This window comes from Chlorocebus sabaeus, chromosome 10 (assembly GCF_047675955.1).
Source record: "Chlorocebus sabaeus isolate Y175 chromosome 10, mChlSab1.0.hap1, whole genome shotgun sequence".
Classification (NCBI taxonomy): domain Eukaryota; kingdom Metazoa; phylum Chordata; class Mammalia; order Primates; family Cercopithecidae; genus Chlorocebus; species Chlorocebus sabaeus.
In genome coordinates, this window is record NC_132913.1 from 39,995,463 (window position 1) to 40,016,421 (window position 20,959).

The window sequence follows — 20,959 nt, forward strand, 5'->3', positions numbered from 1 at the left end:
AAATCCGAAATGTTCCAATGAGCATTTATTTTGAGTGTCATGTTGGCACTCAAAGTTTTAGATTTTGGAGCATTTCTGGTTTCCAGATTACAGATATTCAATCTGTATAAAATATTCATAGCCACTAGATTTCCAAACGTACAGAAATACCATAACAACCAAATCAGCAATTAGAAGACAAAAACGAGTTCAGAATGGCATCTCAGGAATGACCTCCTTGACAGCAGGGCATACATCACCTGTACACTAGGTACCACACCCAAGAGACTTAAATGTGTACGGACTAAAACAAAAACAAAGGTAAGGAAAAAAAATGAGAACGAAAGACTAATAATTTCTACAGGAATGTAATCTATTAACTCCTACTTATAAACCTTCACAACACAGACCTATTTCTCTAGGTTAAAAACAGGTTGGGCAAGGCAGCTCATGCCTGTAATCCCAGTACTTTAGGAGGCCAAGGCGGGAGGGTCACTTGAGACTTGGAGTTCAATACCAGCCTGGCCAATATGGCGAAACCCTGACTCTACTAAAAATACAAAAACTAGCTAGGCATGGTGGCACGCATCTGTGATTCCTACTACTTGGAGAACCTGGGAGGATGAGGTTGCAATAAGTGGAGATTGCACCACTGCACTCCAGTCTGGGTGACAGACACACTGTCTCGAAACAAACAAAAAAAACCCCCAAAATCCCTAGTACACTGCTATGGTTTACACACATGTACCGAATCTTTTTTTTTTTTTTGAGACGGAGTTTTGCTATTGTTGCCTAGGCTGGAGTGCAACAGCGCGATCTCAAGTCACTGCAACCTCTGCCTTCCAGGTTCAAGCAATTCTGCTGCCTCAGCCTCTCGAGTAGCAGAGATTACAGGTGAGCGCCACCATGTCCTGCTAATTTTTGTATTTTTAGTAGAGGCGGGGTTTCACCATGTCATTCAGGCTGGTCTCGAACTCCTGACCTAATGTGATCCATCCACCTCGGGCTCCCAAAGTGCTGGGATTACAGGTGTGAGCCACTGTGCCCAGCTTCAAAATCTTCAATATCTATTAATACTATTAGTTTTGTCATCAATATTCAACAAGCCTAATTTAAAAATCAAAGGTTAATCGTTGATTTGTTCCCTCTTTTGATCCACTAATGAATACATTCATTGCACTCTACAAGCTGTTTCATTTATGTGTATGTGTGTTACTACTAACTTATTTTGATGTTGCCTTTTTCTCCTAAAGAGCAAACTAAAAGAATAAAGGGACCTAATTCAGCATTTCTCACAAAATGCTAATTTCATACAATGTGCTACATAAAGCAAAACAAACAGGTACCAGGGAGTTAGAGAAACTAGGGAAGGGGGGGTTGGGGGAGTTGGTCAAATAAAACAGAAATACTGAGTAAAAATTGTAAAAGCCTTCTGCAAGACTTCTCAGTATCTTAGTAAATATTATGCCTTCTGAATTTCAAAAGGGGATGGGGGGATGCAGGTCATTCTTTTCAACTGATGTGGTCCTCCTTAGATCTTTCCACACTTAGTTTGTGAATGGATGAGCTCATATCTAAATGAACTGCTCTTAAAGATAATGAAAATAAACGTATCTACAGTCTCACTAGTAACATTTGTCAAAAATCTAACCACATTCAGTCAAGAATTTACACATATTACGTCTGATTTAAGATATTTTTTAAAAGCACTTGCCTGAGTCATCCACATGTATCCAGATTCAAGAATTATGAGCAGATGACCTAAAAAACAAAAATTCTATCTCTTTTTTGTCACTGGCTAATGCCCAATTCAATGGCATGGATCCTGTAGCTAATCAAAAGTAAGGGTGATTCAGAAGGAACAGCAACAAATAAATTTGTCAAATCAGTCAGATAAGTCTAAGGTACCAATACACTGAATTTCTCTGCAAGGCCTATATTCTACTTTATCATTTTTCCTCTGCATTACTTACAATACCTTATACAATGTAAATGCTATATAGTTATTATACTATATTTTTAAAAATTTGTATTTTTATGTTGTTGCTCTTTTAAAAGACTATTTTCCATTGCAGTTGCTTGAATCTCTGGATACAGAGGGTCGACTGTAAATGCAAGTATTTTAGTTTTATTCTCCAAACAAAAATTATTTATTTCATCTTATTTATCTTCCATTTTTGTCAATGAAAAAGTTAAGAGTAAAGAGGCAGACACTAAAAACAAGAATAAGTAGTAACAACATAAAGTCACAAGTAACCACTGGAAACAGTCACATTTAACACTAACTGACTAATGGGCTTCTACTGCAGGAAAGAATACCTGTGTATTTGTTTCATTCATTCAACAAGTATTTTACTGAGCACCCATGATGTGCCAAGAACTGTGCTCAGCACCTACAGGCTTCTTAAAAAGTACAGAACGTAGCCCCTGCCCTCTAAGAGCTTACAATCTATTACTTGTTGGAAAATTAAAGCAAATAAGACACCATGAAACAAGTCAATAACTAAGTGCCAAAATAAATGAAACAATAAGAGTTATGGGTAGATTACATATATTTTCTTTAATAATCTGAAGGGGAGGTATATGTTGGCAAAAGTTATTTTTGAGAAACTTTTGGAGAAGGCAGGATTTGAAATAGTACAACATAGGTAAGCAAAGTAAAGTTCATAGTGATACTGAGCTGGGGGCAGGAGGGTAAGAACAGCCTGAGTTTGAAGTTCTGAACTAATATAATCACTCAAGACACTCTGCAAAGACCAGCCTAAGTTCAAATTAGGGAGTGTGAAGACATGCAGCCTTGAATCCTGCTTTGACATGTACTATGGGGAGGTTCTTTAAAGTTAAGCTGTGGAATTTAGATACTATGTTACAAGGCACTGAAAAGCACTGGAGATTCTAGGGCAAAGAGATCACACGCTAAAATCTAAAATTTGTGGGGGCAAGGGGGCATCCTTGAAGGAAGAAAACCAACTGAACTCAAAACCTGTTGAATAACCTAGGCATGGGACAGTGACGACTTGGGCTCATGTGGTATCAGGAACAGAAATAAAATAAGATCTGTTAGAGCCAGCCTTACTCAATATAAGAACAAGAAAATCAAACTCATTTGTAAAAAGCAATTATTCATTTATCAGTTTACCGACCAAAGACCAAAAAAAAAAAAAAAAAAGGTACTGAATAAATAGAATTAGGGAGGCAGTACTATAGGAATTTTCGGTTCTTTTATTTCCATATCTTCCCGTAAAATCTGATATCATCTACTCTTATCAAATGATCTGAACTGAATCATAGGCTGTTAGAGCTGAAAGGGACCTTAACTCAATTACTGTACTCTTCTCATTGATAGAGGAAAATGAAGACTCAAAATAGGGAGGGAAAAAAAAGGGCCAGCTAGCAGGACTCTCTGGGGCAAAGGCATAATCATCTGTGATAAAGATGGCAGGACTTGCACGTCCTTTGTGTAGAAAAGACAAAAGAGTAAGACATGAAAACGTTATTTACTATGGACACTGAGGAAGAAGATAGCCTCAGACATAATTTTATTTTAGTAGAAATCGCTACAGAAAATCTTTATTTTTTTGAGATAGGGTCTCACTTTGTCACCCAGGATGGAGTGTACGGTGCAATCTTGGCTCACTGCAGCCTCGACCTCCCAGGTTCAAGCAATCCTTCTGCCTCAGCCCTGCAAGTAGCTGGGACGACAGATGCACCCCACCACACTCAGCTAATTTTTAAATATTTTTTGTAGAGACGGGGTTTCACCATGTTGCCCAGGCTGGTCTCCAACTCCTGAGCTCAAGGGATGCACCTGCCTCGGTCTCCCAATGGGAAATTTTTGAGTACTGCCATTCAGCAGGGAAAATTCTTTATCTTTCTTTACTAACATGATGGTTTTTTTTTTAACCAGTGATACCTCAAAGCATCTTAAATCACATGTTATTTAAAGCTTTAAACAATCTGTAAGGTCTCTTTCAGCTATAAGATCCTATAACTCTAAAATTATGACTTTCCTATAAAGTTCTATAGAGTAAGAGGCAAATTTAATCTACAAGATAGAAAACTGAAATAAACCTGAAAGAATATTAAGCTCAATTTGATAATCATCAAATATTTATTACTACTAAGAGTCAGCCTAAATGCATGAGATGGCACTCTAGGTCATCTCATGAATAAGTAAAAAAAAATTTGAACACACTACTTCTTTAAGCTAAATAGCTTGATGCATTTGAGAAATTATGAACCCTGGCTTCCATACATCATTAAGCTATCCAGTCTGCATATTATTTTACAAACAAGTTTTATAATTTCATGTCATATTGGTAACATTCCAAAGACCACAATTATTTGGCAAGTAAGACTGCCACCAATTTTAGTCTTTAGCTAGTCCCAGCATGAGATGTTCATGAAAGACACTCAATACATGAAGGATTTCATAACCTTCAGTCCCAAAGTCTAAAGAATTTGTGAACTGACTTTTTAAAATTGCATGGCAGAACCCTCCCAACTGTCACAACTGTAAATGATACAGACAGACATCCTGCTTCATCTCAATTATCTTCTGACCACTTACTACTTCTGAGTACTTCTGAGAGTGGCAGAAGAAATAATGCAGGAAAAAGATCAATTGTGCTATTTATTATCACCTTTAATTTTTAAAGCAATGTTTACAGAGTTTCAAGTAAGATTTCCGATTTGAGAATTCAAATTATCCATGCTCTCCCAGTCCGTTTTAAAGCTAAAATAAGAATTTTTTTTCCCAAGATTTGGGTCCCATATTTGTTAGTAAAAGGGAATTATATAAATCTTACAAAAACAGTGGAGATTCTTTTGGGACTTTCAGAGCATAACTCCTACTAAAACATTTATTTATTATACTAACAGGAGCCTTCAGAGGGAGAAGAATTCTAAACATCTAAATAATTAGGTCTACTTAAAGGCACATGGCGTATTATTAGCCTAGGAAAAAGTAGAAGGAAACAACACAAAAAAAAATCAGTTATTTGAATGGATGTATACCAAGTAAACTTACTAGAAAGATGGTCACTGATATAGCTACAGAGAAAGGGCCATAAAGCAAACTGTGACCAGCTTATGTCAATGAGATACACGAAAGTACTTTTAAAAAATAAAATCTGCATTTTTTTTTTTTTTTTTAAACTAGAAATATGACTAGCTGGTATCTTGGTTTTGGTAGTGCAATAGCACCATTACAGCAAGGGTAAGCAGGTCAATCCCTTGCAAAACTTACCTTGATTGGCCCAATGGAAACAGAAGGCCCCAGAAAAGAGAGAAGCATCTGGCAGTAGCAAATTGTTTTATTTTATCTTTCTGTGGAAAGAAACTAATTTTAAATAAGAACCAGAGCATTTAAAGAATAAATATTTTTAAAGCTCATTATCTAGTTAGAGCAGCTCTACCAAGAAAACAAGAAGAGCTCCTTGCTGCTTAGAGATGGAAAGAAACAGAAGAGGAATCAAAGTTGTTTCTCCATCACCTAGAGAGTTTTAAAATTTGTGTTATTCTAAAGTAACAGAATAAAAAGGCTCTTTTATTTAAAGAACTCCTGCAAGCAGAATCTTTTGGGGCTGGTGCCTTTGAATAAAGGTTTTTTGTTTTTTTTTTTTTTTAAACAAAATTAAGGGCAACATTCCAAATTAAAAAAAAAAAGAGGAAAATCACTTGACATTAAGCCCTTCTACTCTTAAGGTTAAGTAAAAAGAGACAGACACATAGCAAGCTCCTTTTCCCACTGCAATTTCACCAATAACTTTAACCATGAAAGCTTAAACAATTATCAAACAGTACTAATTAGCAAAAGATCACATGAAATTGGCTTCCAAAATATTTTGTTAGCCTAAATTTTTGATGATTTATGGAAATACTCAAATGGAAATAACCCAGCCACCTAAAGATCTATATAGAACTTAACATGGAGCACAAAATTACTCATGGTAACTGAACCTGTTACCTTTCTTGGATGCTTCTCTAGAAACTCAGTTCTACCGAAATCACTGAATCAGCATTAAAACCTTTTGATCCAAATCACTTCTACAAAATGTCCATTTACAATTTATGCTAGAGATGGAAGGGACAGCTCATAAGCAGGAGTGTAGAAGCAATAAGCATTAAAAAAAATAGTGTACGTGGAAAATGAAGTACCTACTGGCACTGTCCTATGAAGAATCAGAATTATAGAGCACAAACCCCCCACCCTCCCTCACCCTCCTCCAACACACACAGAAGAAGATATTTCAGGAATAAAATTCGCTCTAAACCAAAACAATTGCTATTTTCAGATTCTATTTATTTATATGGTCTACCAAAATCAGTTATGTTGCTGTATCAGATAATATTTACTTTTAGACCATTAACTTCAATTGGCATGCTTGAAAAAATAATCATTAAAAATAAAAGCCTGAACGCACACTTTACTTTTAAATAATAATAATTTAAAAAATTCTTAGTTTTGAGGTAATCAGTAAATTTCTCAGGAGACTTTTTCATTACATTCAAATTTCCGTTACAGTCATGATTCAACATTTGGCTTATTTAAAATTACTCGGGCATAAACTAATCCTTAAACAGCTATAACTATTGACCTAGATTTTGAAATCTTGACAGAATACCTGAGGCAAAAACAAATAAATAAATGCAAAATAAAATAAAAGCATTCTTACTTGTCCCATTGGTGGCCCTCCCATAGGGGGCATCATCTGTGGCATCATTCCATGAGGTACAGGAGGCATATTCGCTCTCTGACCCATAGGGTGCATTCCCATTGGGGCATAATGCATGCCAGGGTGCCCCATCTGAAAAACAGCGAACGTTTTTAAATGAGCAAATAATACTAAACGCTTCTCAAAAATCTCATTTCAACAAATCAGTTATCTGAAGCAACCTAATATTAAGCTTATGCATAATAACGTCACTGGATTAATCTATACCTTGTTTTAAACAAAATGCATTCTGCTAGTATTTAAAACGAGCTTGCAAATTCCGCAACAAAACGGGAAAAGTTAAGATGATTACTGGACAGCTGGATCATAGGTTTTCTCTTTTTTTTAAGCATTGACTTAATCAGCTACTAACTGGCTTGCTAAGCTTGGAGGATACATATTGAATACTAGTCTTAAAACTGTTACAGTGAAAACAATTCTTCTATTTCATGCAAATATAAAAAATAGCCAGCTATTGTTATTTTATAACACTACTGATTTTAAACTTTAAAATGCTCTATCATATTAACTCAGGTGAAAGTCAGTCTTATAAAACACAAACGGTAGTGCCACCCAAGGACAATTCACTCCTAACAAACTTATTTCCTAACATAACCTTTAGGACAGGTAAAATTCCCTCTGCCAAAAATACATTTTCAAAGACTGAGGTTCTGTTACTCACGGACACTAAATGCAAACAACTAATTCATCCCTTTCAACGCAATTTAAAAAGACAACTACTTTCTTTACCGATGAGTCCATTGTTCCATGTTTTAAATTAAAACCAGCTAATTATCTCCTGTCAATTGTCCTAACAGTTCCCCATGCAGACGACCCCCACAAGTAACGAAAACAAATTTTGGCAGCCGCTGTTAAAGTCTTACAGAATCAAGCCCCTCCCTCCCGCTTCCAGCTAAATCGGGCCTAAAGCTCCAAGACGCTCACCCCGCCCAAGAGCCAGCACCTTCACCACGCATCTGTCTAGGCCAAGCCTACCGGGTACTTCCAGGGTCTCACATCCTTCTCTTTGTGCATCCCCACCCTCCACTTCTCTCCCTCAGAACATATCCCACCATCTCGAGTTCTTCCTTCGTCCACTCTTATATTCTTCTCCTTTCGGAGAAAGCTTCCTGTTTCTCTCACTCCGTTTTTCATTGTGCCGCCTTCCCCCTGCCCCACTGATCCCTTACCGAGGGCCGTCTCCTCAGGAAGCCGTCAGCAGAGACCCAAGAGCCGGAGCAGAGGCTTGAGCCGGACAATCTCCGCTCCCCGTCCCCAGGACCCTGCGAGGGAGGATGGCTCTCCATTTCACTCACCATGAGGCCTCCACGTTCAGCTCCCGTCCCCGGCCTCATCGTCGGGCTCAGACTGCTCCGCCGGCGGCCACTGCCGCTACACATACCAACAAGAAGCGATCTGAGTGGCTGGCGCCCACTGGGGCTAAAGGTTAAAGGCTGCCCTGCGCTACGGGGCGGGATCAGCGAGGCCAACAGGCTGACGGGCTTCCCCGCTGTCCAATCAGAATGCGCGGCCGACACGCAACTCTGCGGCGATTCGCCCGCAGCCTCAGCCTCACTCGGCGTCGCCTGCATGGGGCGGGGGGAGGACGGAGGAAGTTTCTGCGCCGAGTCCTCCGTCGGGAAAACTCTACCAACTTCCCCAGGGGAAGGGAAGACAACCGTGTCCCAGCTTCCCGAGCTTATACCGCCTCACCCCGTAGGGGGTGGGGCAGTGGGGTCTGCCACCTTCCCCCTCCCCGCCCGAGTTACGTACGCCCCACAAACCTGAGGCCGTCAGGGGCAGGGTGGAGGGGGCGGGGGTAAGCAGCCTCTAGTGTTAGCGGTGGCTGGGACCGAATGCGCGCGCGCAGTGCTCGAGGCGGAGGGGAGGGGGCGGGGAAGGCGAAAGGAGGGGTTCCGAGGAGAGGGTTCGAGCTCGGTACGCACCAGGTGGAGAGCGCGCGCCTGGGCGGAGGAGGAAGGAGGCGTGTCGAGTAGCGTGAGGGAAGTTGTGGTGCGGGTGGGGAGAACTACACTAAAGGGAGATGGGGTGAGCAGTGAAAGCACCGCGAAAGTACCAGGCAGAGAGCTGCCCTTTCTTAATGGGGGAACCTGGAGAAGAGTGTGAGCGTAAAGGGGAAGAAGGCAGAAGGCAAATAGGTTCGGGAGTGTGTCGGAAGGCGCGAGCGGGCGCTAGGACCCGGCATCGAAAAGATGCGGCTTTGGGGCTGTCGAGTCGCGCGCTCCCGTTGGTGACGGGGCAGTGGCGGAGGTCTCCGGCAGGGATGAAGCGCCGCAGGGAGTGGATACTCGGCCGCCTTTAGCTTCCGCCCACTTCTCGCTGCGCGCTTTCCTGCTCCCCCTTCCGGCTACAGCCCTGGGGTCGAGCTCTGGTCCAAGCGCATCCCACCTCTCCTCCGGCCCTACGACTTCCTTTGCAACCCGCCGCCCAACCTTGCTCTCCGTGGTTTACCCCTGGGTTCTGAGACATGGTGGTAGCGGCCACGGCCGCGGATTGGCTGTTGCGGACCCGGGGCGGGGCAGGTGGAAGAGGCTCATACTCCGCGGGTTTCGCTGTGTTTCGCGCCATGTCGTTAGCGGAGAGCGGGTGGCGGTCGGCTGTGCGGCGGCGCCGTCCCGGGACCCCGGGCCCTGTGGCTGGGCCAACATATTCCTCCTTTACTCAGGGGGACAGTTGGGGTGAAGGCGAAGTCGACGAGGAGGAGGGATGCGACCAAGTGGCCCGCGACCTGCGGGCGGAGTTCTCGGCTGGGGCGTGGTCAGAGCCCAGAAAGGGCTCGCTGCTCCCGCCGGACGGGGACGGGTCGCCTGTCCTGCCAGATAAGCGCAATGGTATCTTTCCCGCGGCCGCGGGCAGCAGAACCCAGCCTCGGCGGTGGCCGGTCCAGGTTCTTTCTATTCTCTGCTCGCTGCTCTTCGCCATCCTTCTCGCCTTCCTTCTCGCCATCGCCTACTTGATCGTTAAAGGTATTGAAGCCGAGGCCTTGAAAGTCTGTCCAGAGTAAAGTTGAGTCAGGGTGTGGCTCTTGCCACCACCCTTCTCCCTTCGTGCTGCCTAAGCCCGCAGGGTGGCAGCTGCTTTCACCCAGAGTCCTCATTTGCATCTTACTTTGCTTTCCAGCCCTTTTGTAAGTGGAGCGTCCTGATCCGTGATCAGGAGACCCATTTTTAAAAAGGATCTTTTGATTAAATGGGTACTCTTGAAGAAATATCTTCAAGTCCTTAAACACGGGGGATGAAATACTGTCAAGATTAAACAAAAGGCGAAACACCCACCATTAAAAGGAGACTGTGAAAAGTGCATATAATTAAAATAGGCTATCTATGTTCAGTGGCCTTCATCCACAAATAAAGATGTGCTGTCCACCAATTCGTCTACACAGAATCCTGAGGGACAAAGATTTTTATCGCATAGTCCAAATTTCTACTTTTATAGGTAAAATAATTAGCCTTTCAGTTTTTAAGTTTGTGTCCAGGTGTAGTGCAGCGTTCTATTGCAGGAAGTATAGTCCACTCTTCCTCTGATAATTTTATTAGAGGAAAATAATAAAAGTTGAAATACTGGCCTGTTGAAAGTTTATTGCAAGGCATACGGTTGTATAATTTAGTTGGCTAGTGTATGTTATAGTGGAAGGAAGCAGAGTTCAGTTTAAATTTCCATTCTTACTAGTTTGTGACGTTTGCCAAGTTACTGAAAAAAAAAACAAAAGAACTTTCTTGTATGAAAAGCTTCCAAAACGTTGTCAATGAAGTGTTATAGTTGTACTTCATTAAATATAATTAAATCTATTTAACTCCATTTTTTATTTGTCTTCATTGCTTCCCAGAGTTTAGTGGGCTGCAGATGGCATGGCATCTGAAACCTTACAATGCTTGATTTTCATACAGGAGACACATTGGCCAGTTGATGTAGGTTTTACCTCTTCATAAAGTAGTAAACTGTGAATGTGCATAAAATGCAAACTGTCAGTCTTAAATGGTTGACTGCCAATGTTTCATTTCTTTATCATTCCCCTCCCCCCTTTTTTACCTTTTTTTGCAATCCTGATAGTTTTGTCTCCTAGGTGGTTTGTTTCTCTTTTGCTCGGAGACCTTGCCTTTGTATCATAAAGTCACAAAACCATGATAAGTGGAATTCCATTGCAGAGGACATTGTACCGTGCTTATTTTGAAGAATGGAGAAAGGAACTGAACTCTGCCTAGTATGCCCTTTAGTGTTTACAACTACCTTCCGGAATAAACAGTACTCTCATTCTATGTACAGTATATGGCAGTTGGCTCCCTTAGTGGTCAACACATTCACTTGCTTGCTGAAGGTCATATAGTTGGTAAATTGAATCAGAATTTGAACCCAGTCCTTTATGTGACTCCAGAGCACTTTCCACAGCTCCACAATGCCTTCACAGCCCTTGAGGTATTTTTCAAATTATAATATTACTTTCCTACCTAAGTCCCTCTTTGTATTTGCAGAGTTGCATGCTGACAATTTGAAAAATGAAGATGTTATAGACACTGGATTATTAGGTATGGAATTAATTGTCGCTTGCCTTGGTTTTGAGTTCACTTTTGTGTTTCCAGATCATGTTTGAACTAAATTTGGGATAAAATACTTAATATGTTTCTATGTGCAGTCATTCAGTCTTATGTTTTTCATTTGCATATGTTGATGATAAATGTTACTAGATTTCCTTTATATATGTGAAGTATGTGTATACATATATGGTATATTTGCTATAATTTTTTAATGGGACCAGGTGCAGTGGCTCACATCTGTAATCCCAACACTTTGGGAAACTGAGGCAGTAGAATCACTTGAGCCCAGGAGTTCGAGACCAGTCTGGGCAACATAGTGAGACCCTGTCTCTACAAAAAATAAAATTAGCAGGTGTGGTTTCACTCATGCTTATAGTCCCAGCTACTTGGGAGGCTGATGTTGGAAGATCACTTAAGCTGGAAAGTTCAAGGCTGCAGTGAACTGTGATTGTTACACTGCACTCCAGCCTGGGTGACAGAGTGAGACCCTGTCTAAAACAATAATAATTTTTTAATGGGTACTGGTGTGTGTATATACCACACACACTAGTAATACATTTTTAACGCAACTGCATGTGACTCAGGTCCAAAGAATATTTAACATTTTCTAATTACCTTCTGGAAGAGGGTTCCCACAACTCTTCTCAGGAATTTAAAAACAAAAGAACTTCTTCACTAACTTAGCGAAGGTAAATAATGTCTTACGTAGGCTTCAGGAGGAATTTAAGTTCAAATATTTTTATGTGCAACTTTTTTTTAAGCATTGACCATCCTTGCACAGGTTAATGAGTCAGACCTCAGTTTCCACAGTGTCTGTAGAATGCTATAGTTCACAGGTTTCCAGAGAAAAAGGTTATTCTATATTTCTCGCCACCAAAATGACTCTGAAGAGTTAAAAACTTTACCTGTCCAGCATATTTTACTCCAATTTGCTTTGATCACTCTAAATTGGGGAGGGGAGATCAAACTTAATCACTCTACATTCAATCAAATGAGTCAAGTAAGTCATTAGATATGATCACTTTAAATTAAATCATTTGATTTGGTCACTGTAGATAGGTGGTTGAGATACTATGACACATGTCCTCCCCTCTCCCAATCTTTCCTAAACCCTCTAATCTACCACTTTATGGCTAATCACCCTTAATGGTGACACTAAGTATAGTGTACCTTATTTTGGCAGAAGGGGAAAGAAACATGAACCCTTTATCTTCAAATTGCAAAGAAGTTGGTTCCCTAGATATTGCATGGAAACTTTTGTCTGTTCGTGTCAACTTCTTGCATGAGAAAACATACTTTTTAGTTACTCATTTTATCAGTGTACGTTTTTACATTGTTTTATTTCTGAAAATAAGCCAAGATTATTAGGCTTCTCAGAGCTTTTATTGATCTGTCACCTCTTGATGCAGTGGAAACAGAATCTTATGAACTAGGCATGAATTCTAAACCTTTTGCTGTTTAAAAGTTGTCCTGATTTCTCATTTAGGAATAGAACGAGTGGCAGTTGTTGTCTGAAGGAATGGCTTGCTCAATATCAAAAGGAATGTGATAGGTCTTTTGACATGGTCCTGCTTCCTTTTCCACTTAGGATTAAATAATCCCATATTGCTTTTAGGTATGCGTGATAGATACTTAATATTTTTACAGCAAATAGGAAAATCATTAAGATTTTGCTAATGGCATGAATTTACTATCAAGGGTCAGGAATGAGCAGAAAGTATTGTATCTTTATGGTGAAAAAAAACCCAATAGCTATTCCAAAACAAAGCTCATTATTTTGAGCCAGTGTTCCAGTGGTCAGATGGAGAATAAAAATAGTTAATATCATTTAATGGGCTAATTCGATCAGTTTCCTGGGAGTTAATTTTAAAGAATAGTTATATGTATGTATGTATTATAACATGTGGATAGAGAATAGTTGTCTCTACCAGAAGAGGATTCTTAAAAATCTGTTTCACTGAAACAGGGCCAAGATGATTAAGCTCTTATAAGATTGAGGTGATTGGCTGGGTGCAGTGGCTGACACCTGTAATCCCAACATTTTGGGAGGCCGAGGCAGGTGGATCACTTGAGGTCAGGAGTTGGAGACCTGCCTGGACAACATGGTGAAACCCCGCCTCTACTAAAAATACCAAAAAAAAAAATTAGCTGGGCATGGTGGCATAGGCCTGTAATCCCAGCTACTCAGGAGGCTGAGGCAGGAGAACCACTTGAACTGGGGAGGTGGAGGTTGCAGTGAGCCAAGATCGTGCCACTGCATTCCGTCCTCTGAGACAGAGCAAGACTCCAACTCAAAACAAAAGATAGAGGTGGTTGTGGTAACACCTGCTTTTTTTCTAAGCTGCAATTCTCTACCGTTTTCAAGAAAAATACAAGTTAGCCTATTTACAGAATGTTTTGAATTGAGTACTGTCCTCTGGTTAAAACCTCTCTTGAGATAATTGATAGCTGAAAAGGTAGGATGGTTCTCTGAAACTTGACTTCCATCTAAATCAACACTGAGTTGATTAACTTAGATATCAAGAAAAATTGCCTCATTAGTTTACCCCTGAGGAGATGCCTATGAAGTTATATCCTTTTTACAGTTAATAGGAAAGTTTTCACTTGAAGAAACAATTTGAAATATTTAATAAGAAAATGTTGTTGAAGTCATCCATTACATTTGGGAAAAGTACCATGCAGCCTTTTATCAGATGATAATGACTTTATTGTATTTCACTATTTATTTTGCCCTGTTTATTAGGAACCTCATAGCCAAATGTAATAATGTTTGATTGTTTTGTATATTGCTCTTTATGGCATGTTTATTATTGCCTATACATGCTGTTATCTTAATATTTCCATGACTCATATTTAAACTTACTGCAAATTGCGTCAATTCTTTGTTTGAAAGTAGTTTGGTTTTTAGAAAAAGCAATGTGAGCACAGTAACTGCTCTACCATGAAAGAGTTCTCTTTCTATTTCTAGACAGACTGATAAAAATTTTGTACACTGTAGAATTTAATTGCAATTTAATCCTAGTCCAAGGTTGGCATAGCACTCAGTAAGAACAGATTATAGCAGCACAATTCTCATTTTGGTATGGGTAACAGTCACTTAGGGACTTGCTTTTTAAAAAGCATCTGTAGATTTTGTTTCAGCCATCATGATTTCATGATACAGAACGTTAGAAGTGTTAAAAAATGTCCAAGAGAGGATGTATTGGAGGTGGCCCATTCTCTTAAAAAGACACAGGTTAAGTAAAACTCAGTTTCATCCTTACGATGAAAATTGATTGAAACTCTGAACTTGAACTTTTTAGCCAGTGTGTGGACTTTATTATTTGAACCTATACTCTATTAAGGGAATGTTAGAGTGCTATCTGCGGCTGGGTGGGGTAGCTCTAATATTTCATCTAGAAAGTCACAGATATCCTGTAGCACAATTTTTGTAAAATTGTATTATGTATTTGTATTATTTAAGAAATAATGACTGAGACCAAAAAAAAAGAAAAAAAAAAAGTCAAAAAGGACTGGAAGGATATAATCAAAATGTTAGTTTATCTGGGTTTCCACATTGATTGGTTGTTTTTATTATTTTTATTTTCTACAATGTGTAAGTGTAACTTGCAATGAGAAAAACTTTGATGAAGAGAAAGCACAAATTTAAGTTTAGAGAACAGTATGTTTCAATAATTAACAATAACACCATTTATTGCACTTTTACAGTATGCCAAAAACCATTAATTTGTGTGTTATTTCCTCTAGTATTCTCAACTACAGTGTATCCATCAATGTTATTTTCTTCTAAACTAAAACTCAAGGAAGTATATGTTATAATTTTTATGCCATAGATAGTCTAAGTAGCATAGCAAGGCAGAAAAAGAATGGGTTATCAGCAAGAATTAGCCATGTGCAGCTAAATTATTAGTCATGAAATCATTACAGGACTCTTAACACATAAAAGAGGTAATAAGAACCAGACATTAGGACCCCTAAATCTCAATAAATTTGATTGACATCGTGTGGTACTCCCTAGTCCAACTTTGGTGGTTGGGAGGGACGTGTCTTAGGCTAATGAAGTCAAAAGTTAGCTGGCATCAGAATCACCTGAAAGATAAATTTTGCTGCTCTTCACATGGTGCAGAATATCTGACTCAGTAGTGTGAGATGGAGCCCAAGAATTTTCATTTCTGACAAGTTTTGAGGTGATGCTGCTGCTGCTACTTAGGGGGCTATATATCCTTTGAGAACCACTGGCCTCGTAGTTCCCAAACCTGACATTAAAAAAAAAAAAAAAAACAAAAAGACCCTGGAGATTTTTTTTGCTTTTACAGAATCTCACACTGCATAATTATCTACTGAATCAAAGTCACTTAATTGGCAGTATGTGTCAGTGTATGCTGTACAATCAGGGCTCACTGGACCATTTTTCATTTCTGAATTATGTCGAGCAGTTCTGTTTGTAAGGATTGAAATTTCATGACTTACTCTTTCTTAGGGAACTTCAAAAGAGTAAAGAAAACTGAGCTATATTTCTCATGAAGTTTATTTGATCTTGAAATTACCACTTTGGTCTATTGGACACTTTTGTAAATTTAAAATACATTTTGGGATTTTAGTGGTCACATATTGCTCTTTCTCAAAACATTCTCCTATTTCATTATTTTAGGAATTATTTTAATATTACTCTTCAATTCTCAAGTATGCTCAAAAGAATAAAATAATTATGATGGAATTAGGATTCCAACAAGACTTTCCTAAGACTTTAAGTTTTACTGTAGCACAAGCCTACATGTTTCTTAATTCTTATTGTAGTACTACCTTGCTTATTGCTGTATCTATTTTCTATGACTACTTTCACTCTACAGCAGCATAGTTGCGTAGTTGTGACAAAGACCTATGGCTTGCAAAGCCGAAAATATTTACCATCTGGCTCTTTTCAGAAGAATATAGTATTCTCATCCAGTTAGTCATTCAGTGGAAAGGACTTTAGGCAAGAACAACACACACCATCCCTTTTTGCTAAAAGGATATCTGCCAGTATTTTTTTCATATTTTATGAGGTCTGAATCCTAATTTATTTGATACTGTTTCTAAGTGGACAGATGCTAAGGGCAGATGTGTATACAAAGCTGATTTGGAAGAAAATGCAAAAAATAAATTATTGGGTTGACCATTTGAATTGTTTGTAATCTAAAAATGAAAATGTGTTACAAATTATGGAGCAAAGAAGATTGTTGTCCTCTTTTCATCAAAATAAGTCATGAAAGGCTTAAACATTCCTTCAAACATTGTGTTTTGGTGATGCAAATGCAAAAAGAAAAAAGCAGGAATAATGACAAGCTGTAACCAATTTGAGATGTATCTGAAATCTGGAAGTGGTATTTACAAGATGGATATGTTGTAGATTCATACATGAAGTTAATAAGCAATTATTTGTACTCAGGTCATGCCCATTTTTGGTGTACGTGACTTTAGGGAAACTGGGAATTGAAATTCAGATTTACTGTGTTTCTTATGAAAATTTTTAACAAAGTTTTTTTTCCTGCTGTCTTTTTGCTCTCTAAATTATTCTTCAAGTGTCATGAAAATAAAGGAAATAAAAAAGCCTTGTTGGACTTATGGTAAATAAAAATAGTGATGAGTGTTTTCCCTGTTATACCGAAGATTACAAGCTTCAGAGGAGAATATAAATTTAACAGGATTGCCCTTGAGTTAATTGTTTAAAGCTGGATGACGGGCATATGAGTTTTATCATATACTTCTCTCAACTTTTTTTCTGTGTTTGAAATAACCTGTAATAAAAGTGTTGGGGTTTTTTGTTGTTGTTTTTTGTTTTTAACTTTCCCATGTGAATCTAATGATTTACCAGCATTGGGAACTACAGGTGTTATTTATTTTTCAAATTTCAGTCACTTCATCTCTCAGCGGGTCACTTTCCTCATCTGTTTCAACAGGAAGAGTAGAAATGCTACAGGCTGGGTTGCAGGTGGTCGGGTGATTGGGTGAAGGCCTTAACCAGTGTAACTACTATAGCTACTATGCACTCTGCACCCACTGTGCTCATGTTGCATTGGCAGGAGAGGGGAGACCACTTTGCTCTGCTCCTGCACTTGTGCCTTTACATGTAGAGAGACATTTTGCTCTAGGGATTTAAAGACTTGAGCTATCTATAGAATGTGATTTAGCGAGGATACCAAATTATTTAAAATAATGGTCATCCTCTCAAATTAGAAAACTATAGAATCTAATAAAGTTGGAAACATTTGCTTACATAAACATTTAAAAGTTGTTGGTTAGTTTCATGCATATCATACATTTAAGTTTTATTAGTAGCCAACTGGTAAAAGGTTTTACAACTTTTAAAGTTACCTAAGTACAGCCATATAACACATACCATTTTGGTCAACAGTGGTCTGCATATATGCCTGAATGATGGTGGTCCCATAAGATTACAGTGGAGCTGAAAAATTCCTATTTAGTGGCATTGCAGCTGTCCTGACATGGTAGTACAATATATTACTCACATGTTGGTTTTGATGCTGATATAAACCAGCCTATTACCAATCTGGTTTTATATAACCTTCCAGTCATAAAAAAACCGCATACACACACAATTATGTACAGTACATAATACTTGATAAACAATTATGTTACTGGTTTATGTATTTACTATGCTTCTTATTGTTTTAGATTATATTCCTTCTGCTTAAAAAAAGTTAACTGTAAAACAGCCTCAGGCAGGTCCTTCAGGAGTTACCCAGAAGAAGGCATTGTTATCATAGGAGATGACAGTTTCATGCATGTTGTTGCCCTTGAAGACCTTTCGGTGGAAAAAGATGTGACAGTGAAAAACAGTGATATTGATGATCTTGACCCTGTGTAGGCCTAGGCTAATGTGTATGTGTCTTAGATTTCAACAAAGAAGTTTAAAAATTAAAAAATTAAAAATAGAAGCTTATAGAGTAATGGTATAAAGAAAAAACATTTTTGCACAGCTGTACAGTGTGCTTTTGTTTTAAACTGTTAGTAGAAAAGGGTAAAAAAGTTAAATTTTAAAGTTTATAAAGTAAAGTTATAGTAAGCTTAAGGTTAATTTATTAATGAAGAGGGAAAATTTTTTAAATAAACTTAGTGTAGCCTAAGTGTACAATGCTTATAGAGTCTGTAGTAGTGGATAGTACTGTCTTTGGCCTTCACCTTCACTCATCAGTCACTTGCTCACTGATGGACCCAGAGCAACTCCCTGTCCTGTAAGCTCCATTCATGTAAGTTCCCTATACAGGTGTACTATATTTTATATAGTATTACTGTACCTTTTCTATATTTAAATATGTTTAGATACACAAATACTGTTGTGTTACAGTTGCCTGCAGTATTTGGTATAGTAACATGCCACACAGGTTTGTAGCATTGGAATAATAGGCTATAACTTTTAGCTTATAGGTGTGTAGTAGGCTGTACACCTAAGTTTTTGTAAGTACACTCTTACGATGTATGACCAATGACAAAATCACCTAATGATGCATTTCTCAGAACATATCCCTGTCATCAAACAGTGCATAATTGTATTGTATTTTCATTTTTAGTACCATAAAATGTATTAGTTACATAAGTAATTTAATCTCACTAGGAAAAATTCCAACAATTAAAGCAAAGGCTTTCACCGATCTACCTGTGTGTCTTTTTACATATTTTTCTGTTTATTTACATATGTATAGTCACTTAAAATACATGTTTTTTTCACTGTTAGAGAAAAAATATAATTGGAATCATGTATATTTTGCAGCCTTGTTGAAATGCCTTTTGCAGTATGTTCTGTATCAGTATATGTAGATCTACCTCATTTTCTTCATGACTGCATTGTATTTCATAATATAAGTATACCAGTTTATTGAAATATTTCAAATGTCAGAAGCTCTTTCACAGGACTTGGAAATTACTAGTATACAGTCACATTTAATCCCATCGTTACGAAGTTTTATGAAGTATGTGCAATTGATTGCCTAACACTTCTTTAATAAGAAACCTTTCCCTAGTATAGGAACCATGAGAGTTTGTTGTTGTTTTTTTTTTTTTTCTGGTGTATTCTGATTATATATAATATGTGCAAGTTGGTGCCTCTGCATCTAACTTCATAAAACTTCTTGAAAGTTGCCTCATCCCTGTAAGCTTAAACTGTTAAACAAAATGAAAATATTTAGAGCATATAACAGCTTTTTTTGCTGGAAGGTTTTATAGAAATAAAGTTGCCAGCATATTTTTAGAGGAGTAACTATTCCCTGAAACCAGAATAGCTTGTTTTGAAAAATAAGCCAAAACAAATATACCCTTAGATAAGTGTATATAAAATTACCACAAAGGGATTGGGATAGGAAATTCCTACCCATCCCTGTTTTTGCTTTGGGTGAGAACAGTCTAAGAGGTTTCAATTAATGGGAAAGATTAATATACATCATTTCATTGGCCAGACGCAGTGGCTCATGCCTGTAATCCCAAAACTTTGGGAGCACAAGGCAGGCGGATCATGAGGTCAAGAGATCGAGACCAGCCTGGCCAACATGGTGAAACCTCGTCTCTACTAAAAATACAAAAATTAGTTGAGTGTGGTGGTTTGCACCTTAATTCCAGCTACTCTGGAGATTGAGGCAGGAGAACCGCTTAAACCTGGGAAGCGGAGGTTGCAGTGAGCCGAGATCGTGCCACTGCACTCAGCCTGGCAACAGAGCAAGATTCCTTCTCAAAAAAAAAAAAAATTAATATACATCACTTCGGCCGAGTGCAGTGGCTCACGCCTGTAATCCCAGGACTTTGAGAAGCCAAGGCGGGTGGAACACGAAGTCAGGAGTTCAAGACCAGCCTGGTTAAGATAATGAAACCCCGTCTCTATTAAAAATACAAAAATTAGCCAGGTGTGTTGGCAGGCACCTATAGTCCCATCTACTTGGCAGGCTGAGCCAGATAATTGCTTGAACCTGGGAGGCTGAGGTTGCAGTGAGCTGAGGTCGCGCCACTGCGCTCCAGCCTGGGTGACAGAGCCAGACTCCGTCTATATGTGTGTGTGTGTATATATACGTTTATGTGTATGCATATACGTATTTGCTGTTATTTAGATGACTATGTCTAAAGAGGTATATATGTATCTGTATATACACGTATATCTAAACAGGTATATATATGCACACATATCATTTCATCAACTGATGAATATTGAGCTGTAGAGAAGAACAAAGGATGTGTGTATTTCTTTAAAAGCCTACAACCTTTGGCAGCAGTTCTTCTGGAAATTTGTAACATCTATCTCCTTATACAACTGTACCCCTAAATACAAGAATGTTCCTCGTAGCATTGTTTGTAATAGAGAAAAACTAGAATAAAAATATACAACAGTACTGTGGCTATGGGTACTGATACAAAAGGTCTCCAGAATATGTGAAAAAAGCAAAATGCAGAACCATTTTTCTGGTGAGAATCCCACTTGTGGAAAATAAATTGAGAATATATATGTTTTATATATAACTAGCTCCATATATGTATCTATATTACGTAGATATGTATATAATTTTTGGAAAGATGCATAGCAGACTCTTAACCTGTTCGCTTTTAGGAGTGAAATTGGCAAACTGAGGAAGGAAGAATTTCATTTAATACACTTTCATTTTTATATCCTTTTTAAAGTTGTGAATTCTTTCTAAAATGAGCTTATAAAACGTCAACATTTTAGCATGA

At 38.5% G+C, this 20,959-nt stretch overlaps 2 protein-coding genes across 25 annotated transcripts in view; one reads left to right on the forward strand and one right to left on the reverse strand.

Annotated features, from left to right (window-relative positions):
- Positions 1-8,665, reverse strand: part of PRPF40A (pre-mRNA processing factor 40 homolog A) — a 63,908-nt gene extending 55,243 nt beyond the window's left edge. For 4 of the 23 annotated variants that reach the window (XM_038002114.2, XM_073019687.1, XM_073019685.1 and 1 more), the window contains exons 1-3: positions 8,480-8,664; positions 8,012-8,281; positions 6,657-6,788 (exon numbers count right to left, since the gene is read on the reverse strand). In XM_038002114.2, the coding sequence (XP_037858042.2) occupies positions 6,657-6,788; positions 8,012-8,095 (216 nt within the window). In that variant the 5' untranslated portion in view covers positions 8,096-8,281; positions 8,480-8,664. Of the gene's footprint in view, positions 1-5,227; positions 5,308-6,656; positions 6,789-7,885; positions 8,376-8,479 lie in introns of those variants that run through there. The other 19 variants (XM_038002117.2, XM_073019692.1, XM_073019691.1 and 16 more) reach the window with 10 other exon arrangements.
- Positions 8,666-9,023: 358 nt separating this feature from the next.
- ARL6IP6 (ARF like GTPase 6 interacting protein 6) overlaps positions 9,024-20,959 on the forward strand; it is a 42,599-nt gene continuing 30,663 nt past the window's right edge. Inside the window, exons 1-2 of one of the 2 annotated variants that reach the window (XM_007964976.3) lie at positions 9,024-9,682; positions 11,186-11,239. In XM_007964976.3, coding sequence (XP_007963167.1) covers positions 9,184-9,682; positions 11,186-11,239 — 553 coding nt within the window. In that variant the 5' untranslated portion in view covers positions 9,024-9,183. Of the gene's footprint in view, positions 9,683-9,968; positions 10,152-11,185; positions 11,240-20,959 lie in introns of those variants that run through there. The other variant, XM_038002119.2, reaches the window with a different exon arrangement.